Here is a 27,398-nt window from a genome sequence, read left to right as displayed (position 1 = left end):
ACACATGGGGTCACCATGACTCAGAGTCGACTCCATAGCAGCTGGTTTTTGGCTACTAGACACTGGGAGTCCCTTCTTAGTTCTGGGTCGTGTCACGCTCCACATTCTTTACACTGGTGCTCCACAAGAAGTCTTTATCAAAGAGCTGCCTCTCAGCTGAGGACCCCACTAACACATCTATCTGCAGCCTGTGAGGCTTCAAAAGGGTCAGATTTTACCTTCACAAGTTCTCCTGTAAGACGTTCTGTGAGGCAGAGCCCTCAGGAAACCCTAGTCAGAGCATAACTTAGAATGCTGCAGAAAGTACAGCATTTGGTTAAGTGCTAGAACTCAGAGCCCTTGGGTGCCCACATTAGGAAAAGTTGAGCACCTAAACAGTTAGCAATTGTTTTCAAATCTCTTGGCTCCTGACGATTCCAGAAGGGTTTGATCTTTCCTGTGCCTGAAATCTTTGTTGGCAGAGCTCTTGGAGCCAGAGGACAGGCCCTTCCCAGAACAGACCTGACTTCCCTTCAACTGCTTTGGGTTCTTTACTTTAGACTCTTAGAGCCCACCACAGAGCATTTCTTGTTTGTTTTGGCTGAAGGAGAATCTACTGGAGACGGAAACTTGGACCAGACTTATTCTACTCTGCAGACACGTAGGAAGCCAGGCATCTCTCGGCTTCGTGTGGAAAAAATGAGGGTCATTTCTTGGGAGGGGTCCCCGTCTGTGAGGCCTTGGGCAGGCTCAGAGCGCTGGGGAGTGGGAGTGATTCACTCCTCAGCCCCTGCTCTACTTGGGGTGGCCTGCAGCAGTTAGAAAAAAATAAGTGTTTTTGCTTAAAGCACCTGGGTAATTATGGCCTCAGAGTAATTAGATCACCTATATCCCCTCACCTTCTAGGTCAAATAAACCGTTGTTTCTGTTTTTATTGTGCTTAACAAAGAAAGCCTGTGGACACAGCCCGTGGCCACCCCTGTATCTATACAGACGCTCACAAGCTCTCTCCTCTTTACTGCTTTGGGTGAATCTCTTCAAAATGGAGTTTTGTAGGCTAATTAGAGGTTAACTGAAAACACAATACCAAGAACACCCAGCAGCATTGTGGCAGACTTTTTTTTTTCCTTGTTCCTCCTTGTGTTACATGTCTGCCTCTCTGAGCTTAAAATAGACATAGATCCTGCTGACACCTCGCTTCCCACAGCCGTGCTCCGGAGACTCGTAGGCCAGGGAGAAGACACGCACTATAAAGTCAAGAGTGAGCAGTGAGAGTCAGAGCCCTTTTAAAACACGTTCGTATACAAGAGAGACGGATGCTGACCTGGGTGAAGAGGCAGGCGTTTCTCTTACATCCCAGAACGTCCTTATAAACCAGAAACGGGCCAGCTGTGCATTCTGAACATGAGCTAATGTATTTGCCAACTGGAAATTGTTTACCAAAATACATATTTTTTAAACACCAAAGCTACCCTGTACAAGATGTCAGTGCAGCTGAATTTTGGAAGGTCCGTATATAACGTACCATCCTTTGATGGTACCCTTCCAGATACTCCTTTCAAAATCACATCTTCGGGCCTACTTTCAGCCATTGCAAATAGTTGATTCTCTTCCATGCGTTTCTACCCAGGGTTTGTTTATTCTTCTTTCTTGGTTCCTTATGCCTTTAATTTGAACATGAAGGTTTCCTCTTAGAGTTAACAATACAAGAAGGAAAATTCTTGGCCAAGATAATATTTGTATATTTGATTTTTTTAATCGTTGTATGAAAACACAAAGAATATTTTGTGCTGTTTACATATTTCAGTGTTAAAAAAAAAAGTCCTGATGGTCTTCCATATGGAGCTGCTCTGTCTGCCTGTCCCTGTGCGTTGTGACTGGAAAGACAGGGTAACAGAGCTGTGCTTTCAGCATTGCTCCTTGGCAGGTTTTGCCTGATTCGCCCCATGGTGTATTTGCTCACTGTGGTCCCACTGCGATGCTCCAAGCTTCCTCCCTGCAAACCTCAACTCCTCCGTGGTTCAGTCTATTTAGGTCCCCTTCCTTTGTGAAGTCTTCATCTGCTCCAGCTTTTGCCGATAGTTTCTGTCTTGGCCTTTAATTTGAGGATACTTGTGGTCTGTGCCATCATTTTGATATTTGGACACATTTTATCTTTAACTGATTCTCCAGGCGTTTCAGGTATGTATCTGTCTTCTAGTGAGACTGTGTATTCTCCGGGAGCAGATGTTTTATTCGTTTATATTCCCCACAAAGCTCAGACTAGGTATAGCGCTAACTTCAGGTTTTTTGATTTGGATCTTCATCCTTGTCATCATATTCCAGGAGATGATATTTCACAGGGTTCACTAGATCAAGGGAAATGTAGTTACTTCTTTATGGGGGCTTAAGATTGAATAATACCAACAAGGTTGGACAAGCCTGGTTCCCATTTATTCAGCAAATGTGTACTGTGCTCTTTTATGTGTCAGGGTGTATCCTGGGGAACAAAACAAACTGAAAACGGAGTAGGGGAACCAGGCTTTATACAGACAGTCACATAGCTGTATAATTACAATCAAAGGAAAAGAACAGGCCTAAGGTATAAGGTATAAGAACAGGTGGAGATTTAGACTGGGTGGGGAAGGCCTCCCCAAGGAAATGATTTTCAACTGGACCTGAAATATGAGAAGAGGCTATAGAAGAGCCATCAGGCAGACTGAATAATGTGAGCCAGGTCCCTGGGGCAGGAAATAGCGGGGTACATTGAAAGATGAGAAGGCAGCCAGTGGTGGGGGTCAGGAGCTCTGGGGAGAGCGGTGGGCGATAAGATGGGAGACGTGGGCTTGAGCCAGGCCTTGTGATGGAAAGGAAGGGGTGATATTATGACGACAATTGGACATTCCTCAGGGATACAGCATATCCAGTTTACACACCAGTCACCCTTGGGGAATGTATGGGAGAAGGACAGTTGGAAATGACTCAAGCAGTTAGGAAACCATTGCAGTAATGGAGGAGAGAGTCTGCTTAGACTGGGGTGGAAAGAAGCAATCTTTTGGCTGAAGAACCCACAACATTGGGTTGTGACCCCATGTGTGCAGAGTAGAACTGTTCCATACAGTTTTCAAGGCTGTAACTTTTTGTTTCTTGTTGTTGTTTTTTGTTTATTGTGCTTTAGGTGAAAATTTACAGAGGAAATTAGTTTCTCATTAAACAGTTAATACACAAATTGTTTTGAGACATGGGTTGCCTTGATGTGTCAACACTCTCCCCTTCTCCATCCCAGGTTTCCTGTTTCCATTCATCCAGTTTTCATGTCCCTTCCTGCCTTCTCATCTTTGCTTTTGGGGCGGTGTACCCGTTAGTTTTGTAGACATGATTGAACTACGAAGCACATTCCTCACGTGTGTTAATGTTGGTCTAATCTTTGGCTGAAGGGTGAACCTCAGGAGTGGTTTTAATACTGAGTTAAAAGGGTGTCTGAGGCCATACTCTCAGGGTTTCTCTAGTTTTTGACAGACTAGCAAGCCTAGTCTTTGTGTGTGTGTGTGAATTTGAATTTTGTTCTACATTTTTCTCCCACTCTGTCCAGGACCTTCTCTTGTGATCCCTGCCAGAGCAGTCGGCTGTGGTAACCAGGCACCAACTAGTTGTTCTGGACTCAGTCCGGTGGAGATTGTGGAAGGTTATGACATTTTGGAAGCAGATCATTAGGCCTGTCTTCCCAGGTGCCTCCTTTCGGCTAGTAGTGGAGCACTTAACCATTTGCGCCACCCAGGGACTCCTCAACACTGGGTAATGGGTTGGCTATGGGGACTGAGGAAGAAGGCGGTGCCAGTAACCTCTCCCAGCTTTGGGGACCATGGTCCTGTGGCCTGATCTGGGGAAGGTTGGCACAGGAGCAAGTTCTTTTGGGGATAGATTTGTGAGCCAATCAGACTCGATCCTGGATTGCGAGGACATGTGGTTTGGTTTGAGTATCTTAATTATTCAACTCAAATACCTGGGGTCTTTGTTGTTGTTGTTCTCACTCAGTCCTGAGGGCAGAGAGGTGGGGCTTCAGGCTCACCAGAAAAATGTCGGCATCGGGATGAGGACTTGGCCAAACAGCTGTGCTTCTCCTGCAGTTAATTTGGATGTTGACTGCAGAGAAGACGAATAGAAGGCTTTTCTCCTGAAAATCATACTTGGGGGCATTGTAGACATTAAACTAGAGTTTTTTGTTTGTTGTTAGTTTGAGAATAAGGTGACAGGTATTTGTTTTAAAAGTGGATATAACTGGAGGTGCAAGCATATTGGTTGGAAAAATCAGAACAGGTTGTTAATACAAGAGACGAGAAGCTCGGACTTGTGGGCGGTGGTCATGCCTCGTTCTACAGCCGTTGCTTTCACAGGACTGTTAGCTCCTCAGTCCACCAGGTTCTTTAAATTCCCTAGAGAGTTACTCTTGCTTCTTTTTGGTTTACAGCAGGTTAAAGAAATTTAAAAATGAAACAAAAATGTGTACAAACTAGACAGTTAGTGTAGAGAGCTGTCAAATGAAGGTAAGTTTAGCAGTTTGTTGTTGCTGTCAGTTGCCACTGAGTCAGCCCCACTGAGTCAGCCCCACTGAGTCAGCCCCACTGAGTCAGCCCCACTGAGTCAGCCCCACTGAGTCAGCCCCACTGAGTCAGCCCCAACTCATAGCAACCTTATGTTGCCCGGTCCTGTGCCATTTTCATGATCATCAATAGGTGCGAGCTGATTGTGCAGCTGGGGGACAGGGAAGGATAAAGAAACAGCCTGTTTTCTTTTCACTTTCATTACCACTAAAAAAGTTAATTTAGCAAATGCAAAAGAGGAGATAACTGTGAAATGAGGTGGTTTCAGAGTATGGGCAAATTGGATAGCAGAAGCTCTAAACATGTGTATCCTTTGAGCCCGCAATCCCTAAGGAAGAAGCTGGACTCTATGAAGAAGAACACGGCAGCAGGATTGGAGGAAGATGCATTAACAACCTCCCGTATGCAGGTGACACAGCCTGGTTTGCTGAAGAGGACTTGAAGCACTTACTAATGAAGATCAAAGACCACAGCCTTCAGTATGGATTACACCTCAACATAAAGAAAACAGAAATCCTCACGACTGGACCAGTAAGCAACATCACGATAAACAGAGAAAAAGTTGAACTTGTCAAGAATTTCATTTTACTTGGATCCACAATCAATGCCTATGGAAGCAACAGTCAAGAAATCAAACGATGAATTGCATTGGGCAAATCGGCTGCAAAAGTCCTCTTTAAAGCAAAGATGTCACCTTAAAGGCTAAGGTATGCCTAACCCAAACCATGGTGTTTTCAATCACCTCATACGCATGCAGAAGCTGGACAGTGAATAAGGAGGACCAAAGAAGAACTGACGCCTTTGAATTGTGGTGTTTGCGAAGACTATTGAATATACCAGGGGCTGTCGAAAGAACAAACAGATCTGTCTTAGAAGAAGTACAACCAGAATGCTCCTTAGAAGCAAGGATGGCGAGACTGCGTCTCACATTCTTTGGACATGTTGTCAGGAGGGATCAGTCCCTGGAGACGGACATCATGCTTGGTAGAGGGTCAGTGGAAAAGAGGAAGACCCTCAGTGAAATGGATTGACACAGTGGTTGTAACAATGGGCTCAAGCATAACAATGGTTGTGAGTTTGATGCAAGACCAGGTGGTGTTTCATTCTGTTGTACATAGGATCACTTTGATTTGAAACCACCTCGAAGGCACCTAACAACAACAGTAACAAACGTGTGTATCCTTTGAGCCAGCAATCCCTGTGGAAGGAATTGGTCAGGGGTGCAAATTTAGTGATAATAGTACTTAATATGTCATTGTTAGTTGCCATTGAGTCGATTCTGACTCATGGCGACCCCATGTGTACAGAGTAGAACTGCTCCATAGATTTTCCCAGGCTGTGACCTTTCGGAAGCAGATTGCCAGGCCTGTCTTCCACAGTGCCTCTGGGTGGGTTTGAACTGCCAACCTTTCAGCTAGTAGTCAAGTGCCTAACTGTTTGTGCCACTCAGGAACATTTAACATGTAGTGAGCTCTCATTCTGTGCCATGTTGTAATTGCTTGACTATATATTAGCTCATTAATGCACTGTCATCATTCCTATTTTCTGACTCACGGTGACCCCACATGTGTCAGAGTAGAGCTGCGTTCCCTTGGGTTTTCAAGGCTGTGACCTTTCAGAAGCACACTGCCAGGCCTTTCTTCCAAGGTGCCTCTGAGGGGGTTCAAACCACGCACCTTTTAGTTAGTAGTGCAGCACTTAAACACTGATGTTTACCCGGGGACTCACTGTCATTACTATTTTACATAGGAGGAAATTGAGGCTTGGGGAGGTTTGTAACTTGCTTTGATTCCTTAGCTAATAGGTTATAGGCCAGCACGAGAAGGCCGGCAGGTGGCCACAGAGCCTGTGGGCCCGACTTGTAGTTTGTATTAGTTGTTGTTGCATAAGCCGGTTAATGGTAACATTGTTCATGTCAGTGAAAAACAGGAAATGACTTCACTGTCCAAAGATTGAGAAACAGTTTTAACACAGTCATGGAACTAGTGATTAAAAACGATTTAAGTCTGTATTTACTGACATTAAAACAAATTGTTGCATGTGAAACAGAAGTTACAGAGCAGTATGTATTATATAATATCTTGATTTCATAAAATAGGAATTGTATATTCTATATACCTACCAAAGCCACTGCCGTCGCATCAGTTCTGACTCACAGTGGCCCTATAGGACAGAGTAGAACTGCCGCACAGGGTTTCCTAGGCTGTAAATCTTTACAGAAGCAGACGGCCACATCTTTCTACCGTGGAGCAGCTAGAGGGTTGGAACCACCAGCCTTTCAGTTGGCAGCTGAGTGCTTTACCTGCTATGTTGCCAGGGCGCCTTCCTTGTATATATTATAGTAAAAAAAAATCTTTCTGGGACAATATTGGAAAAATTCACATTAAAATGTTAGCAGTGGTTGTTTTGTGTGGGAGATTCCAGACAATTTTTTAAAAATCTTATTATGGAAAATTCAAACATACACAAGTAAACGTAATGATGCAATGGACCATCGTGTGCCCGCACCAGGTTTGTTTTGTTCCTATCACGTTCTCCTGCCTACGTTACATCAGAGAGCATCTCACACATCTTATCACTTCATCTGTAAACATTTTTAGTATGTATCTGTTTTATATAATGACAACTACGTTATCACATTAATAACCATAATGCTGTTATCATATTAATTACTTTTTTTTTTATCATCAAATATCCAGTCAGTGTTCATGTTTCCAAAAATCTCATGATTTTTATAAATTGCATTTTATGGTTTGTTTGGATCAGGACCCAAATAAATTCCACATTTCATGATGAGTTGATATGGCTTTTAAGCCTCTCTTAAGTGATGATGGGAGCCCTGGTGACCCAGTGGTTAAGAGCTCGGCTGCTAACTAAAAGGTCTGCAGTTGGAATCCACCAGCCGCTCCTTGGAAACCCTACGGGGCAGCTCTCCTTTGTCCTGCAGGGTTGCTATGAGTCAGAACTGGCTTGATGATGGCACATTTGGTTTGGTTTTGGTAAGCGATAGGCTCCCTCTCCATTCCTCTTTTTTCAAGCAATTTATTTATTGAAGAAATTTGATTGATTGTCCTGCAGAGCTTCCCGCAGTGTGTATTTTACTGCTTGCTTTTCCTTCGTATAATTTAATACGTTGTCCTGTGTACACACTGTAAATTGGTAGTTGTACCCATAAAACCAAAAAACCACACCTAGTGCTGTCGAGTTGATTCTGACTCATAGCGACCTTAAGGGGTAGAACTGCCCCATAGAGTTTCCAAGGAGCGCCTGGCGGATTCGAACTGCCGACCCTTTGGTTAGCATTTAACCACCACACCACCAGGGTTTGCATTGTACCTATAGGCTTGGTCAGATTTGGGTTCAGTTTTTGTGGGGCAAGAATGCTTCACAGTTGGCATTGTGATACTCCTTTATGATGTTAGTAGCCACTGATGCTCGGTACTTAGATTCATTATTTAAATTTTACACTGATGTATTTTTTATCTTTTCGTAATGATCATGTATATATACAATAAAGTTAGGTTTATTAAGTTATAAGGAACATACAGTAAAATTCACTCCTCTTTTTTAGTATATACAGCTTGATGGGTTTTTTTTTTTTTTTTACAATTTTATTGAGGTTTATTTCAGATATGATCCTGCACACTTAAAAGTGTTCAATTTGATTAGTTTCAATTAACATAAAACCGTCAAACCTGCACCAGAATCGAGATAACAAAAATTTGTCACCCACAAAGTTTTGCTGCGCTCCTTTGCAATTCTCCCCTCCCTCTACTGCCATCCCAAGGCAATTACTCATCTGCTTTCTTTAACTATCAATTAGTTGGCGTTTTCTAGAATTTTTTTAAAATAACTTTTATTGTGCTTTAAGTGAAAGTTTACAAATCAAGTCAGTCTCTCACATATAAGCTTATATACACCTTACCCCATACTCCCACTTACTCCCCCCATAATGAGTCAGCCCGCTCCATCCTTCCAGTCTCTCCTTTCATGACAGTTTTGCCAGTTTCTAACCCTCTCTACCCTCCCATCTCCCCTCCAGACAGGAGACACCAACACAGTCTCAAGTGTCCACCTGATACAAGTAGCTCACTCTTCATCAGCATCTCTCCCCAACCCATTGTCCAGTCCCTTCCATGTCTGATGAGTTGTCTTTGGGAATGGTTCCTGTCCTGGGCCAAAAGAAGGTTTGGGGACCATGACCGCTGGGATTCTTCTAGTCTCAGTCAGACCAATAATTCTGGTCTTTTTATGAGAATTTGGAGTCTGCATCCCACTGTTCTCCTGCTCTCTCAGGGGTTCTCTGTTGTGCTCCCTGTCAGGGCAGTCATCGGTTGTGGCCAGGCACCATCTAGTTCTTCTGGTCTCAGGATGATGTAAGTCTCTGGTTCATGTGGCCCTTTCTGTCTCTTGGGCTCATAGTTGTCGTGTGACCTTGGTGTTCTTCATTCTCCTTTGATCCAGGTGAGTTGAGACCAATTGATGCATCTTAGATGGCCGCTTGTTAGTGTTTAAGACCCCAGATGCCACACTTCAGAGTGGGACGCAGAATGTTTTCTTAATAGAATTATTTTGCCAATTGACTTAGAAGTCCCCTTAAGCCATAGTCCCCAAACCCCCGCCCTTGCTCCGCTGACCTTCGAAGCATTCAGTTTATCCAGGAAACTTCTTTGCTTTTGGTCCAGTCCAGTTGAGCTGACCTTCCCTGTATTGAGTATTGTCCTTCCCTTCACCTAAAGGAGTTCTTACCTACTAACTAATCAGTAAATAACCCTCTCCCACCCTCCTTCCCTCCCCGCCTCGTAACCACAAAAGTATGTGTTCTTCTCAGTTTATACTATTTCTCAAGATCTTATCATAGTGGTCTTATACAATATTTGTCCTTTTGCATCTAACTAATTTCACTCAGCATAATGCCTTCCAGGTTCCTCCATGTTATGAAATGTTTCACAGATTCATCACTGTTCTTTATCGATGCGTAGTATTCCATTGTGTAAATATTCCATAATTTATTTATCCATTCATCCGTTGATGGACACCTCGGTTGCTTCCAGCTTTTTGCTATTGTAAACAGTGCTGCAATAAACATGGGTGTGCATGTATCTGTTCGTGTAAAGGCTCTTATTTCTCTAGGATATATTCCGAGGAGTGGGATTTCTGGGTTGTATGGTAGTTCTATTTCTAACTTTTTAAGAAAACGCCAGAGAGATTTCCAAAGTGGTTGTGCCATTTTATATTCCCACCAGCAGTGTATGAGTTCCAATCTCTCCGCAGCCTCTCCAACATTTATTATTTTGTGTTTTTTGGATTAATACCAGCCTTGTTGGAGTGAGATGGAATCTCATCGTAGTTTTAATTTGCATTTCTCTAACGGCTAATGATTGAAAGCATTTTCTCATGTATCTGTCAGCTGCCTGAATATCTTCTTTAGTGAAGTGCGTGTTCATATCCTTTGCCCACTTTTTGATTGGGTTGTTTGTCTTTTTGTGGTTGAGTTTTAACAGAATCATATAGATTTTAGAGATCAGGCGCTGGTAGGAGATGTCATAGCTGAAAATTCTTTCCAAATCTGTAGGTGGTCTTTTTACTCCTTTTGGTGAAGTCTTTAGATGAGCATAGGTGTTTGATTTTTAGGAGCTCCCAGTTATCTGGTTTTTCTTCGTCTTTTTTGGTGATGTTTTGTATTCTGTTTATGCCTTGTGTTAGGGCTCCTAGGGTTGTCCCTATTTTTTCTTCCATGATCTTTATCGTTTTAGTCTTTATGTTTAGGTTTTTGATCCACTTGGAGTTAGTTTTTGTGCATGGTGTGAGGTATAGGTCCTGTTTCATTTTTTTGCAAATGGATATCCAGTTATGCCAGCACCATTTGTTAAAAAGACCATCTTTTCCCCAATTAACTGACACTGGGCCTTTGTCAAATATCAGCTGCTCGTATGTGGATGGAGTTATATCTGGGCTCTCAATTCTGTTCCATTGGTCTATGTGCCTGCTGTTGTACCAGTACCAGGCTGTTTTGACTACTGTGGCTGTATAATATGTTGTAAAATCAGGTAGAGTGAGGCCTCCCACTTTCTTCTTCTTTTTCAGTAATTCTTTACTTATCCGGGGCTTCTTTCCCTTCCATATGAAGTTGGTGATTTGTTTCTCCATCACTTTAAAAAATGTCATTGGAATTTGGATCTGAAGTGCATTGTATGTATAGATGGCTTTTGGTAGAATAGACATTTTTACTATGTTAAGTCTTCCTATCCGTGAGCAAGGTGTGTTTTTCCACTTATGTAGGTCCTTTTTATTTTCTTGCACTAGTACTTTGTAGTTTTCTTTGTATAGGTCTTTTACATCTTTGGTAAGATTTATTCCTAAGTATTTTATCTTCTTAGGGGCTACTGTGAATGGTATTGATTTGGTGATTTCCTCTTCGATGTTCTTTTTGTTGATGTAGAGGAATCCAAGTGATTTTTGTACGTTTATCTTATAACTTGAGACTCTTCCAAACTCTTCTATTAGTTTCAGTAGTTTTCTGGAGGATTCCTTAGGGTTTTCTGTGTATAAGATCATGTCATCTGCAAATAGAGATAATTTTACTTCTTCCTTGCCAATCCAGATGCCCTTTATTTCTTTGTCTAGCCTAATTGCTTTGGCTAGGACCTCTAGCACAATGTTGAATAAGAGCGGTGATAGAGGGCATCCTTGTCTGGTTCCCGTTCTCAAGGGAAGTGCTTCCAGGCTCTCTCCATTTAGAATAATGTTGACTTGTCTGTTGGCTTTGTATAGATGCCCTTTATTATGTTGAGGAATTCTCCTTCCATTCCTATTTTGCTGAGAGTTTTTATCAGGAATGGGTGTTGGACTTTGTCAAATGCCTTTTCTGCATCAATTGATAAGATCATCTGGTTTTTGTCTTTTGTTTTATTTATATGGTGGATTACATTAATGGTTTTTCTAATATTAAACCAGCCTTGCACACCTGCTATAAATCCCACTTGGTCATGGTGGATTATTTTTTTGATATGTTGTTGAATTCTATTGGCTAGAATTTTGTTGAGGATTTTTGCATCTATGTTCATGAGGGATATAGGTGTGTAATTTTCTTTTTTTGTGGTGTCTTTACCTGGTTTTGGTATCAGGGATATGCTGGCTTCATAGAATGAGTTAGGTAGTATTCCGTCATTTTCTATGCTTTGAAATACCTTTAGTAGTAGTGGTGTTAACTCTTCTCTGAAAGTTTGGTAGAACTCTGCAGTGAAGCCATCCGGGTCAGGGCTTTTTTTTTTGGGAGGTTTTTGATTACCTTTTCAATCTGTTTTTTTTGTTATGGGTCTATTTAGTTGTTCTACTTCTGATTGTGTTAGTTTAGGTAGGTAGTGTTTTTCTAGGAATTCATCCATTTCTTCTAGGTTTCCAAATTTGTTAGAGTACAATTTTTCATAATAATCTGATATGATTCTTTTAATTTCAGTTGGGTCTGTTGTGGTATGGCCCATCTCGTTTCTTCTTTGGGTTGTTTCCTGTATTTCTTTAGTCAGCCTGGCCAATGGTTTATCAATTTTGTTAATTTTTTCAAAGAACCAGCCTTTGTTTTTATTAATTCTTTCAATTGTTTTTCTGTTCTCTAGTTCATTTAGTTCAGCTCTAATTTTTATTATTTGTTTTCTTCTGGTGCCTGATAGATTCTTTTGTTGCTCGCTTCTATTTCTTCAAGTTGTAGGGATAGTTCTCTGACTCTGGCTCTTTCTTCTTTATGTATGTGTGCATTTATCAACATAAATTGACCTCTGAGCCCTGCTTTTGCTGTGTCGCAGAGGTTTTGATAGGAAGTGTTTTCATCCTCGTTGCATTCTATGAATTTCTTTATTCCCTCCTTAATGTCTTCTGTAACCCAGTCTTTTCTGAGCAGGGTATTGTTCAGTTTCCAGGTATTTGATTTCTTTTCCCTGATTTTTCTGTTATTGATTTCCACTTTTATGGCCTTGTGGTCTGAGAAGATGCTTTGTAATATTTCGATGTTTTGGATTCTGCAAAGGTTTGTTTTATGACCTAATATGTGGTCTATTCTAGAGAATGTTCCATGTGCACTAGAAAAAAAAGTATACTTTGCAGCTGTTGGGTGGAGTGTTCTGTATAAGTCTATGAGGTCAAGTTGGTTGATTGTAGCAATTAGGTCTTCCGTGTCTCTATTGAGCTTCTTACTGGAAGTCCTATCCTTCTCCGAAAGTGATGTGTTGAACTCTCCCACTATAATTGTGGAGGTGTCTATCTCACTTTTCAGTTCTGTTAACGTTTGTTTTATGTATCTTGCAGTCCTGTCATTGGGTGCATAAATATTTAATATGGTTATATCTTCCCGGTCAATTGTCCCTTTAATCATTATGTAGTGTTCTTCTTTATCCTTTGTGGTGGATTTCACTTTAAAGTCTATTTTGTCAAAAAGTAATATTGCTACTCTGGTCTTTTTTTTTTTATGCTTGTTTTTTTTTTTTGTTTGTTTGTTTTTGTTTTCTTTTTTGCTTGATATGTTTTTTTCCCATCCTTTGAATTTTAGTTTGTTTGTGTCTCTAAGTCTAAGGTGTGTCTCTTGTAGGCAGCATATAGACGGATCATGTTTCTTTATCCAGTCTGAGACTCTCTGTCTCTTTATTGGTGCATTTAGTCCATTTACATTCAGCATAATTATAGATAAGTATGTGTTTAATGCTGTCGTTTTGATGCCTTTTTGTGTGTGTTGTTGACAGTTTCATTTTTCCACTTTTTTGTGGTGAGACGTTTTTCTTTGTAAATTGTGTGTTCCTCATTTTCATAGTAGTTGAATTTATGTTTGCTGAGTCCTTATGTTTTTCTTGGTTTTTATTTTGAGTTATGGAATTGTTATACCTCTTTGTGGTTACCTTAATATTTATCCCTATTTTTCTAAGTAAAAACCTAACTTGTATTGTCCTATATTACCTTGTTTTCCTCTCCATATGGCAGTTCTGTGCCTCCTGTATTTAGTCCCTCTTTTTGATTATTGTGATCTTTTACATATTGACTTCAATGATTCCCTGTTTTGAGCATTTTTTTCTTTTTAAAATTAATGTTAATTTGTTTTGTGATTTGCCTATTTGAGTTGATATCAGGATGTCCTGTTCTCTGACCTTGTGTTGTGCTGGTATCTGATATTATTGATTTTCTAACCAAACAATTTCCTTTAGTATTTCTTGTAGCTTTGGTTTGGGTTTTGCAAATTCTCTAAGCTTGTGTTTATCTGTAAATGTTTTAATTTCACCTTCATATTTTAGAGAGAGTTTTGCTGGATATATGATCTTGGCTGGCAGTTTTTCTCCTTCAGTGCTCTATATATGTCATCCCATTGCCTTCTTGACTGTATGGTTTCTGCTGAGTAGTCTGAACTTACTCTTATTGATTCTCCTTTGTAGGAGACCTTTCTTTTATCCCTGGCTGCTTTTAAATTTTTCTCTTTATCTTTGATTTTGACAAGTTTGATGATAATATGTCTTGGTCATTTTCTTTTTGGATCAGTCTTATATGGGCTTCGATGAGCATCTTAGATATCCTTTCATCTTTCATGATGTCAGGGAAGTTTTCTGCCAGCAGATCTTCAACTATTCTCTCTGTATTTTCTGTTATCCCTCCCTGTTCTGGAACTCGAATCACACGCAAGTTATTCTTCTTGATAGAGTCCCACGTGATTCTTAGGGTTTCTTCATTTTTTTTAATTCTTTTATCTGATTTTTTTTCAGCTATATTGGTGTCAATTCCCTTATCCTCCATCTCCCCCACTCTGCATTCCAGTTGCTCGATTCTGCTCCTCTGACTTCCTATTGAGTTGTCTAATTGTGTGATTTTACTGTTAATCTTTTGGATTTCTGAATGCTGTCTCTCTATGGATTCTTGCAGCTTATTAATTTTTCCACTATGTTCTTGAATAATCTTTTTGATTTCTTCAGCTGCTTTATCAGTGTGTTCCTTGGCTTTTTCTATAGATTGCCTTATTTCATTTGTGAGGTCATCCCTGATGTCTTGAAGCATTCTGTAAATTCGTTTTTTATATTCTGCATCTGGCAATTCCAGGATTGTATCTTCATTTGGGAAAGACTTTGATTCTTTAATTTGGGAATTTGTAGAAGCAATCATGGTCTGCTTCTTTATGTGGTTTGATATCGACTGGTATCTCCGAGCCATCTATAAGATATTGTAATGATTTATATTTGCTCACTGAGTCTTATCTTGTTTTGTTTTCTTTCAATATACGCAGTTGGGGTAGTAGATTATGCTGTCTTGATTGTTGTAGCCCTTGAATCACTTATGTCCTATATATAAGCCTAAGAGTCCATTCACTATTCTTGAGTAGAATCTGATTTTGGGTCACCAATGTGTGGTGCAGACTGTCACCTATCCACCTAGAGGAGTAGTGGTGACAGTTGGGTGCACCAGATTCTAGTAGCAGCAGGGGGTCACACTCCGGGGGGGCAGGATGCTGATAGGGTTCCCCCAAGTGCCAGTGAGGTAGGTGTGTCTCTATTCCTAAAGCACTTTGGTGGGTGGGCTCTGCAGCTGTACCTTAGGCACCCAATGCATGTACCTCTACAGATTGGTAGGTGTCACCCTCCTAAGACCCCTAAGACAGGAGGCTAGGTGGTCTGGGGGGAGCTTCAGCCCTCAGTTCCCTGTTGTGGGTCAGTGAGGGCTCTGTTTAATACACAGAGATATCAGACCTAGGAAACTTGTCTTTCCAGTAATCCGCTAAAACAATTACAGTCAGATCTCTATCAGAATTGCCTTTGTATTATAATGGCCACCTTGTTCCCTGTAGGGATGAAAACCCAAGACTGGATCTCATATGCTTGGCTGGAACTGGTTCTGTATTTTTAGTCCAATTTCGGGAAGTCAGGGAAGGATTCTTGGTCCCTGGGTTTTTTGTAGCTGCTTCTCTCAGGCCAGGAGAATGGGTTAGGAAAAGACCAAAAAAAAAGAAAGACAGAAAGAAAACACAGAGCACTTCACTCCCTGGCCCAGGAAATTCCAATGTTAATGAAGCCGCCTGGGAAGGGGAGGGGAGGGATCAGATAGGAGAGAATAGCACCCCAGAATATAGACAAAGTTACTTATCTTGCTTGGTGATGACTGTTTTATCTGAGATTCCCGAGGGGTGTGTAGCCTGTGTGCATTGGCTGGGTCGAGATTGCCCCGGAGGGTCAGGCCCGCATCCTGTGCTTGTGCTGTATCAGAAGCCGTGGTCAGTTCCTCTGCTTCCAGTCCAAAGCCCAGCGCCAAGGTTCTCCGGCTGGGATGCCGCACTGCAGGCTCCAAAACCAGTCGCTGCCTCCCGGTGACTTCTGCTCCTGTCAGCCGCTTCGCTGCACTGCCTACATGCACTGGCTGGGCTTCCCCCGAGGTCACTTCTGGGGGCTAGGGGTGCGTCCCGTGTTTGCGCCGTCTCAGGATACTGTGCTCAGCTCCCCTGTGCCCAGTCTAAAGCCTGGCGCCAAGGTTTTCTGACTGGGACGCTGGCTCCAGGCTCCGAAAACAGTCGTTGCTTCCCTGTGGTTGCTTGTTCTCAGTCTCTGTCACTCAGGTCAACTCTTTAGATCTGTGTTTGATGGTCAGGGTTCGTAGATTGTCGTGTATGTGATCGATTCACTTGTTTTTCTGAGTCTTTGTTGCAAGAGGGATCTGAGGTAGCTTCTACCTAGTCAGCCATCTTCCATTTTCTAGAATTTTATCTAAACAGAATCCTACATTATGTACTCTTTTTTGGCAGGCGGGATCTGGTCTCTTTCACTGAGCATAATGATTTCTGAAATTTATCTATCTGGTTGCCTTTATTAGTGATTCGTTCCTTTTTATTGCTAAGTAGTATTCCATTGCATATATAAACCACAATTTGTTAATCATTCACCTCAATTTGGGTTATTTGTAGTTTTTGATGATTACAAATAAGGTTACTGTGAGCATTTACATACAAGTCTTTGTGTGGGTAAATAACTAGGAGTGAGGTGGCTGCTTTAATTGGTAGGTGCAGTTTTCCAGAGTGGTTTGACCATTTTACATTCCCACCAGCAGTGATTGAGAGTTCTAGCTGCTCCACACCATCACCAAACCTGGGTGTGGTCAGCTTGTACAGTTTTAAATATTGAAGCGGTAGTGTGTTGTATCTCCTTTTGTTTTTGATAGGCTATTTGGTTATAATTTACATACCATAAAATCCACCCATTTTAAGTGTACAATTTACCTATTTTTAGTAAATGCAAAAAATTGTGCAACTATCACCGCAGTACGGTTTTAGACCATTTCCATCACCCCATAAAAGATCTTTCTTGACATTTTCACTCAATCTCCACTCCTACCCCAGACCCAGGCAACCACTAATCTGCTTTCTATCTCCATTGATTTGACTTTCTGTACATTTCATATAAATGTAATCATACAATATATAGTCTTTCATACCTGGCTTCTTTCATTTTGGGGCCCTGGTGGTGCAGAGGTTAGGAGCTCAGCTGCTAACCAAAAGGTCAGCGGTTCAAATCCACCAGCCAATCCATGGAAACCCTATGGGGCAGTTCTACTCAACAGCAAGGGTTTCGTTTTTCTTTTTTTTAGTTCACCAAATTTTTTCTTTATGGTTTGTGCTTGAGTCATAATTTTTTAATATAAAAAAAGAAAATGAAAGGGAAAGATGCCTTTGAATGGTAAAAAAGCCTAGAGATTTTAAAGTAGCTCATCCATGTGGAAGACGGATCAATAACCAATGGTGGTCTTCCCTTTCTATGCGTGACATCGCCATTCCTTTAGATCCTGAGACTTATATCTTGAGTTTTTTTGGTCCTTCTTGACCTTCCCCCTTCCAATCAGTTGCCCCATCCTGTCAAGTTTCTTCCTGCAGCTTCTCTTTCCATCTTTGCTTCCTGTTTTCCTGAACCACACCCTCACTAAGGCTCTCATTATCTCTGACCTGGATTTTGTACAAACCTATAGACTAACTCCCCTTCCTGCCTCCTAATTCATTCTGGTCCTATATAGAATGTTCTGCACTCTTCATGTCCATGGTCCTTATCCTAGTATTCAGGGTCTTCTCGTAATTCCAATATTGAGTTCTCTGTGGCAGCAAGTGGGCAGTTACAGGGAATAACTTCAGGTTCCGCACATGCCCCCCTTCTGTATTCTTAGTGCATTGTCCCATGATGTGAGCCACTGTAGTTGTCCACAGAGACCCCTTTCTGAATGGAGTGGCATGAGGTTGTTGTCAAGAGAAAATACTGCCAAACTAGTAAGCTCAGTGAGTTTTACTAGTCTCAGATGATTTAGAAAATCAGGATCAAGAAATGAAGTTACACAACTCCCAGTACCACTAACACTAAACAAAAGATAGCTGAGCCAAGTCAATGCTGGAACTGGAATGGAGCCGGAGGGAAGAATACAAACAGCAGACTTGTCAGGGAGGAATCAGAGCTTGCACAGGAAATGGCTGGTCTACCACACAAGGGAAGAGAGCAGCTGCTGCCAAGTATGCTGTTTTATTTTTGTTCTGTATAAAAAACCACCACTGCCTCCAGTCCACAGCCATGATCAAATTTGTAGGCTTAGGATTTGTTTTCACATATTGTATTTCTGAGGAATCATTTCTAAAACCTGCTTTTTCTCTAGGCTGTCAACTTTCAGAAAAACTGAACTTCAAAAAAATTCTTTCAACTTTTTCAAACAGCATTTTACGTAATCCAAAGCCTTACTAAAATAAAACACTCTCCATTCTAGAATTGATACTCAGGGACAGTGTGTTATGGAGGTTGCGTACTTAGAGGATATTTTGTAAGAGTGCAAACATCCAGCAAACATTGCTCAGAACCTTTTCAGATGTGTGTACATATTTCTTGTCCTACTCCATGCCCATGTAAGTAACACTGACTCAGCAGCTTTCCAAGGTGATTACCTTGGTGCACGATACCAAGGCCATTGTCCATATCCATTCTTTTATATAAGTGCATTTAAGCTTTCAGTAAAATTCTGAATACCATGGACCATAAAATCCAAGCTCCCGTTTGGTGTTCACAGTGCTGTTTGCTTCCTTCCCTTTTTAAGGTTGCTTGCCTTACTGTCATCTGGCTTTCCTCTTTCTCTGCTCTAAAGTGGGAGCACTTCCTTTCTTCTCCCTCTGTTTGAAGTTGAATGTGTGTGACTTATCTCAGGTGGAGTGTTTTACAGACTAGCAGGGTAGTTGCTAATCCTAACTGACCCCTGAATATGTTCTGACACGTGGAGGTGCAGCACTGGGTGGTGCTTTCTCCTCAGGCCGCTGAGCCCAGCCACAGCGCTGTGAATGGTGGGGGGGGGGGGGTCCTGCAGAAGCTCTGTGAATGCTGAGGGGGAGCCCTGCAGGAGCGCTGTGAATGCGGGGGCGGGGGGGGGAAGCCCTGCAGAAGCTCTGTGAATGCCGGGGGGGCGGGGGGAGCCCTGCAGGAGCGCTGTGAATGTCGGGGCGCGGGGGGGGGGGGGAGCCCTGCAGGAGCGCTGTGAATGCGGGGGCGGGGGGAGAGCCCTGCAGAAGCTCTGTGAATGCTGGGGGGGAGCCCTGCAGGAGCGCTGTGAATGCGGGGGCGGGGGGGTGCCCTGCAGAAGCTCTGTGAATGCTGGGAGGGGGGAGCCCTGCAGGAGCGCTGTGAATGCGGGGGCGGGGGGGGGTAGCCCTGCCGGAGCTCTGGGAATGCTGGTGGGGGGAGGGGAGCCTCCTCCCATTTTATAGTAAAAACCAAACATGTTGCGGTCCGGTTGATCCTGACTTACAGCAATCATATAGGACAGAGTAGAACTGCCCCACAGAGTTTCCAACGAGCGCCTGGTGGATTAGCAGCCATAGCACTTAGCCACTACGCCATGGGGGTAGTAGCCATGTATGTATTGGGTAGTAGTTATTAAGTTACTTTGTCTCACTCTTTTTATAGGTGAGGAAGGGAAGGCTCAGAGATACAAAATAACTTACCCAAGGTCACCTAACTAGAACACCTACTCTCTCAAATCTCAAAACTCTTACTATCAAATGAGAAAAATGAAGTCTGAGAAAACTGAAATAATTTCTGTCTTTGAAAAATATTCTGTTCTGATAAGTGAGATTGTGGATATTCTGAAGATGGCACCTGTAGGAAGCACCACTGATTCAAAATTGTTCCAAACAGCTTAAAATAGTCAGAGCGAAGCCTTCTTGAGGTCTGGCTGGGCCTTAAACAATTTTGCAGCCCAAAAGTTGTCTGGCTCTTTGTCCACTTAAGAAAAGAAGTGAGAGGCTGGAAAGGGGGAGAGCCAGGCAGATGTGACAGGCCTCCCAGTCATCCCGTCTTCTTTCCCTATGCTTTTTGTTTCTAGATTTTCGCCATCATTTTATCACTTTAATGAGTAGTTTGTGTATAAAATTTTTCCATATTTTGGGTACTTTTCATAGGGAAATTTATGACACAAGGCATGTAGAATGTTACCTTTAAAACCAAAAAACCAAACCCAGTGCTGTCGTGTCAATTCCAACTCATAGCGACCCTATAGGTCAGAGTAGAACTGCCCCATAGAGTTTCCAAGAGCGCCTGGCGGATTCGAACTGCCGACCTTTTGGTTAGCAGCTGTAGCACTTAACCACTACGCCACCAGGGTTTCCCGTGAGTGTGTTAGGCGCTATGTAATAATAGGGGATTTTGCCTTTGCACCTAATCGAGTAGTGCCCCAGAAGATATAACTTTATACTGTCATCCGTCCAAAACAACCACGTCATCTCAAGGAATGACACTTTATTGGCAAGACCTGACTTGAATGAATCTTTAGAGAGTCTTGGTCATCATTGGGGACTTTCTCCTCCAGTTACACTTTCAGATTTATGAAATAATTGAGGTATTTTTGTTTATTTCCTTTTGCTTGTGATACATACATGTGTACATCTCATGTCCATAGCAGAAAATCCATACTTACTTTCTCATTTCTTCTGCATTAGGATGTAGTATATTGAGAGAGACTTATAAAAGCCTGGTGTAGCTTTGTTGACCACACAATACGGCAGAAACAATAACTGCAGAAGTATTACAACCTATTTATTTGCTCCATAGTTACATGAAGAGCTCTACTGTTAATTTTTAATTTTGGACAATTGCCAATGACCTTAATTTTTATGCTTGTACCTTCCAGTCTACACAATCCATTAATATCCTTTGAAATCATCTATTGCCGTCCTGATTGAAATGAACCCCTGCCAGGTATCTTGACTCTTATGGTCCTTGGATAATAGCTACTCCCATTGAAGCACTTTGTCCTTTGGAACTCATTTGCCTTCTATTTTAATTTCTAGTTACTTAGTAAACTAATAGGCGCCCTGGTGACACAGTGGTTAAAGCACAAAAGGTCGGCAGTTCAAACACAGCAGCTGCTCAGTGGGAGAAAGATGTGGCAGTCTGCTTCCATAAAGATTTATAACTTGGAAACTCTATGGGGCAGTTCTACTCTGCCCTTAGGGTCACTGAGTTAGAATCAACTCAAAAGCAGTGGGTTTGGGGGTTTGGGTAGTAAACTAATGTGCTAGTTGTTATTGTTCTTAGGTGCCATCAAGTCAGTTCTGACTCACACCAACCCCATGTACAACAGAAGGAAACACTGCCCAGTCCTGCACATCCTCACCATCATTGCTGTATTTGAGCCCATTGTTGCAGCCACTGTGTCAGTCCATCTTGTTGAGGGTCTTCCTCTTTTCGCTGACCCTCTGCTTTACCAAGCATGATGTCCTTTTCCAGGAACTGGTCCCTCCTGAGAACACGTCCAAAGTATGTGAGATGAAGTCTCATCGTCATTGCTTCTAAGGAGCATTCTGGCTGTGCTTCTTCTAAAACAGATTTGTTTGTTCTTCTGACAGTCCACGGTGTGTTCAGTATTCTACACCAACACCAAAATTCAAAGGCATTGATTGTGCTAATTAGTTGGTAAAAACAAATCCTTGTTTTGGAGCTAGTGTTCTATGCCTTTTCAGTAGGGGACAGAAAATCAGAATGGAGAGCTAATGTGGTACAGTGAGAAAAACGCAGCTCTGAGTCCATCAGAAACAAAGCTGTGTGTCAGAATGACCTATACATGACTGACTGTGATCACCAAAAGCCCTCTGAATCGCAGGAAAATGGTGACAGTGACAGCCATGACACTGGCTTCACAGTGACTGTGATCGCCGAAGCCCTCTGAACCGCAGGGAGATCGTGACAGTGACAGCCGTGACGCCAGCTTCACAGTGACAGCCGTGATGCCAGCTTCACAGTGACCGTGATCGCCGAAGCCCTCTGAACCGCAGGGAGATCATGACAGTGACAGCCGTGACGCCAGCTTCACAGTGACCGTGATCGCCGAAGCCCTCCGAATCGCAGGAAAATGGTGACAGTGACAGCCATGACAGTGGCTTCACAGTGACCGTGATCGCCGAAGCCCTCTGAACCGCAGGGAGATCGTGACAGTGACAGCCGTGACGCCAGCTTCACAGTGACCGTGATCGCCGAAGCCCTCCGAATCGCAGGAAAATGGTGACAGTGACAGCCATGACAGTGGCTTCACAGTGACCGTGATCGCCGAAGCCCTCTGAACCGCAGGGAGATCGTGACAGTGACAGCCGTGACGCCAGCTTCACAGTGACCGTGATCGCCGAAGCCCTCCGAATCGCAGAAGCCCTCCGAATCGCAGGAAAATGGTGACAGTGACAGCCATGACAGTGGCTTCACAGTGACCGTGATCGCCGAAGCCCTCTGAACCGCAGGAAGATCGTGACAGTGGCAGCCGTGACGCCGGCTTAAGTGAGGGCGATGTCTGAACATCTCTGAAAACTGTGAGCTTCTAAGCAAATATTGGTTATTTCCAGGCTCTATTTTTTTTTGTTGCCTTTTTAAAAACAGCTTTTTTGAGAGGTAATTCTCATACCGTGGAGTCCCAGAGTGGTGCAAACAGTTAATGTACTCTGCTGCTGACCAAAAGCTTGGCAGTTCAAGTCCACCCAGAAGTGCCATGAAAGAAAGGCCTGACGATCTGCTTCCAAAAATGTAGCCACTGAAAACCCTATCGAGCACAGCTCTACTCTGACACACACGGGGCTGCCACGAGTTGGATTCAGTTCGATGGCAACTGGTCGTGCAATGCAATTTACCCATTTAAAGTATGTAATTCACAGATGCGTGCAGCCATAACCACAGTCAATTTTAGAACATTTTCATCACCTCAAAAAGGAACATGTACCCTTTAGCTATCACCCGCAGCCCCATACATTGCCTTTTAAATTTTTATTTTATGTTTATTTACACAGACTCTAGGATAAAAAAACCCAGTGCTTTTTTAACTCAATTAAGTAAACTAAGATTACTTGGGGATGACATTAAAATACGGTTTCCCATGAAGAGTGTCTCTGTAGCGCTTTCCCGTTGGTAATCTAAGTGCATTGGCAGGATGAGGGATGGCAAGCTGGGCGCTCATAGTATTAGTAGGAAGATTACGATTCCCAATCTATTTCTATTTTAAGAAGCAGAAAAGACACGTCCTCACTATGATTAAAGTCACAGTATCGTGAAACAGCTCATTAGAGTGCGATGGGGCCACGGACAGACTAGGAAGGGACAGACTAGGAAGGAACGGCGGGTGGTGTTTGTGCAGAGAAGGGCAGTGGGAACCCCCGCCCCACTCTGTAGCAAGGTGTTCCACATCCAAGGAAACCAGCGGTTTCAGGAAGCTGCTTTTACTTTTCCTTGCCTTTCTGCACGTGAGTTTGACTTTGTGCAGCAGAACTAGGAGAAAGGAAGGAAAGGATGAGGGAAGAAGGAAAAGAGCCACTCCTGTGGTTCGTCTACCTTCTGTACAGCCCAGACGATGATGAAGCGGGGTCAGAACCTCTGTGTGCTGTGTTGACTGGGGAAAAACAAACTCAAACTTGGCCTTCGTTCTGTTCCAGGTCGCCAGATCCCACCCTTGGACCCCCATGAAAATGGAAACAGTGGAGGAATAAAAATCGTGAAGCCACCCTCGCAGGCCAGCCCGCGGTGCTGCTGACCCAGGCACTCGCCTGAGTGTCCTTGAAGGAGCCAGACCCCTCTCGTGTATACTGCTGGAGACTCAGGGGCGGATTCCCAATAAGCGAGGCACTCTGGGCTTACTGGTGCTCACTCACCTGTAGTGCACAATCAAATAATGTGGTGAAACTCATGCGAAATTGTGCACTACAGATCAGTAAGTAAGCACAATTAAGCCGGTGCATTACTGGTTTTCAGCAGCCCGGTACCCCAGTGCCCCACTCAAGAAGAGTGAGCATGCTGGCTTTGCATCCTGGAAGGCCGGCAGGGAATGGGGCAGAAAATGTCCCTGAAAAAGGATTTTAGAAAACACTTGGGAAAAAACCACCACACCGTTGCATAAAATGGCCTTTCATGCCTGAAGCGCACAAGGCAGGGAACGGATGTTAGGCAATTAATATATGTTGAGTTTTTTGTTAAGAATTTTCTTAAACCCTTAAGTTTGTCCAAAAGTCTTCCTGGCATATTATGTGTGTGGGATTCCAGCATGGTGCTCCATTCTGTTTCCCTGGATTACCCAGTCAAAGTTCATTAACTTCTTAGAGCTGCTGCCTGTGTGACGGAGTCAGCTGTCACTGAGAGGTAAATTTAATTTAGAAGGTAAGTTTTTAGCTGGCTTTGTAACTAAGCCTTTACTTACAGCTTTTTGGAAAGAAATCAGAGAAGTGTAATTGGACCATCACTCAAGCTTCGAGACTTGAACTATTAAAAAAGAGGAGAAAAATGTATTAGAAACCGTGGTCTATGTCTTACACTTTTAATTGATCAGCATTTTTCTAAGTTTGGTCACATGCGAACACACCAAATCTGACTAAAATATTGCCTGTAACGTTGGGGTTGGGAGGCCCATTTTGAAAGAGTCATTGAAGCAGTTAGTGTGTAAGCAGTAATTGATGTGGGATATAAATAGTACTCAAGAGACCACGTGGTATAAATCACCACCGCCATCATAAACCCCTGCTCTGTTAGAGAAGTTAATGCACAGAGTAGTATTTACCAAGAGAAAATGTCATGGTGTCATATCAAGGGGAGAAATAAAGGATGTTTGCATCTAAGTCATAAGGCAAACTTCTAATAGCAACTGGTTGCAGGTTACCAGACAGGCAGTATCAGCCCCTGCAGATCCCAGACCCAAGAAACTACAAAATCAGAGAAAGCATTTTGAAAGTTGCCAAACTCGGGGAGGTGGTTATTAGGATGAGCCAGAGGTCCAATTCTGGAGTGCTAATTAACTGAAGGTGGAGTTTGGTGAAAACCTTGCTTTTCATTTCCTACCTGCACAATTAATCACAGATGTTCAAAGCCACAGGCAGTACAGGGAGAAAAGAAATGGAAAGGAAGACAAGCTGTTTCCACTCAGAATTCAAATCCTATTACCATTCTAACCTTCATGAACACCTAGAATCAAGAAGCACTTGATTTTCTGTCAGGGCTTTTCAGAACAGTGACTTTTGTGGGGTCTAGGAACATTGTACAAGAATGTCCTCGGATATGGTCAGTCATGAAGCATGGTAACAATTGCCAGCTGGCACCTTCTTTGCCATGGCCCCTCAAGGCCAGCAGACATTTATTGAAAACCTACAATGTAGAGACCTAGAGATGTCAGTAACTCCGTGTGAGCCCCTGGTGGCTGTGCCTGCTGTCCTCCTAGCCTCCTAGTGGGTGGAGACAGAGTCATGTCATCTACCAAAGGCACAGTCCTTGAGAGACCAGTGAAGTTCACAGTTGATGTTTTCTTGTTAATACAGCTCTCTGTTGACCGTAGTCTAAAAAAACAGGGCCAGATTTATGCTTTTCAATTCCAGAAGATGCTGTCAGTTGGATGTTCAGACTTCCCCTAACTTGCAAGAGTTGGTTGACAGTCTTAGAATGTGAAAGCTGAAAACACTTATTTTTGGTTCAAGAGTGCCTCTTAGCTCTCCCAAGCAGGTACCTCAAAACTGTTCGCAAGTGGAATCTGGCTGCCTTGACAGGGTGTGTGCAGAGATTTTTTTGGTTTTTCTCTGCGTTGTCAACATTACTAGCTGACATGATTGTGCTTGCAGGCCGAGCAATCGTCATGCCTCTTTCTAAAAGTTTAAAAAAAAAAAAAAGCATTGAAAACTGAAGTGACCTCTTTCCAGGTGACACACAGGCTTATTTTTGACCTTTTCATTATCCAGCTCTCCCTGAGAACTTGGGTTTATTTCTAGATAGCAGTTCAGGTCACCTAGCAAAGCAGGCAGGCACTCCCAGGCAGAGCCTCACAGCTTTGGGCTTGGTTTGCAGAGGTCAGCATCTTGCATAAAATGGCTAGTCTTAACCACATGTTAACCTCATGAGCCCATGGTTTTATTTCAGAAGCCGGTGATGGTGTAAAGCCACTTTTTACTTTTCTGTACTGCCTTAGCTGTTCAAGCCAGTCTGAGGACGCACAGGCATTGGCTTCCACGTGGGGTCTTCTCTGAATACCTGGCCTTGTCCATCATTCAGGCTCTGCCATGTTCCTTTCTTTTGGCTTGGGATTACTTTCTGACTGATCTAATCATTGAACTATAACCACATAATATTATGTGAACACGCTGAAATTATGATTGCTCTAAAATGTCAAATAGTTACATGTGGTATAGCCTCTTTCCCTCATGTTTACTTGCTACCTTCTGTCCGTTTCCTTTCCTTTCATGTGTGGTGTATATATATGTAAATATGATGTTCCCTTTGTTACCCTGACATGTTACCCGTGTCGCAGGCTGGTTCTGATGCATGGCTGTCTGTTACATACTGTAGGTATGGGTTCTCACGGGGGTTGTTTCCCAGTGAAATCCCTAAGGATGACAGTAGACATGCCACCATTTTATGTAGGTACGTAGTTAACTTGTCATTTTACAGTTAGAAATGGTACACTAGGGTGCTGAATATGACGTTACCTTGCAGACTATAAAAGCTTGAAGACCTAAAACTAACCTTTAGCCAACAATTAGGGGCTTGTGCCCCAGTGAAGACTGAATTTCTTTTCTGAGGGAGGTGTGGGCGACTGAGGTTTCCCACCACGATCAAGGACAGTGGCATGTGACGGCCAGAACTGAGCTCATGTTGGCGGGCTCTTCGTCTCTGCTGTGCAGTGCTCGCTGGTGGGGAGTTGAATAATGAGCTAACTTGTAAGTGAAAGGGCACTGATTTGTGTTCAGACCTATGAGGTTCGTAGTTTACTCTTTTAGCCGTCCTTGTTTAAACCAGACCCAGGATGCAATGTCAGTACCATGTTGTATAAACCGCTGCTTTTCCTCCTGTGTATTCTAAAAGGCTCGGCCTGGGCTGGCCCCAGTTCACGCATGTAGAAGACGCCGCTGCAGACAGGACCTTTCCTCCTGTGTTTCATAGTAAAGCTGTTCACTCAACAACGCCCAGTTGTATCTGTTATTTTGATTTAACGCACACTGATTCATACTAATAAATATTTTCAGTCTTACCAAGTTCCAAGTTTATCTTATTATTATACTGTTCACTAGATTTTTTTTTTTTAATCACAGTCATCTAGGAATAAGGAGCAGCAATTCCCCAGGGAAACTTGTGTAGCAGTACATACAAAGACATGTGTAAGGTTGCTCACTGAAGCACTGTTTGCGATAGCACAAAGTTGTCAGCCAATAAGGAAACAGAAACACAATGTAGCAAGCCACACACCTGTTAAAATGAACGCAAGGTCTGTCCCCATGCTGTGCGTGGAGATGAGCCCTCAGAGCTGTGCCTAGTCACACCATGAACTGTGGGCCTCTCTGAGAGAAGCAAGTTGAAGTACAAGTGCATA

The 27,398-nt window shown here is 42.9% G+C and overlaps 1 protein-coding gene across 1 annotated transcript in view; it reads left to right on the top strand.

The window, feature by feature from the left end:
- Positions 1 to 27,059, top strand: part of RAB31 (RAB31, member RAS oncogene family) — a 266,550-nt gene extending 239,491 nt beyond the window's left edge. The window contains exon 7 of the mRNA XM_049900176.1: positions 23,494 to 27,059. Coding sequence (XP_049756133.1) covers positions 23,494 to 23,591 — 98 coding nt within the window. The 3' untranslated portion in view covers positions 23,592 to 27,059. The remainder of the gene's footprint in view (positions 1 to 23,493) is intronic.
- The last annotated feature ends 339 nt before the right edge of the window (positions 27,060 to 27,398 follow it).

This window comes from Elephas maximus, chromosome 11 (genome assembly GCF_024166365.1).
Source record: "Elephas maximus indicus isolate mEleMax1 chromosome 11, mEleMax1 primary haplotype, whole genome shotgun sequence".
In the NCBI taxonomy this organism is placed as follows: Eukaryota; Metazoa; Chordata; class Mammalia; order Proboscidea; family Elephantidae; genus Elephas; species Elephas maximus.
This window is presented reverse-complemented; position numbering and strand designations above follow the sequence as displayed.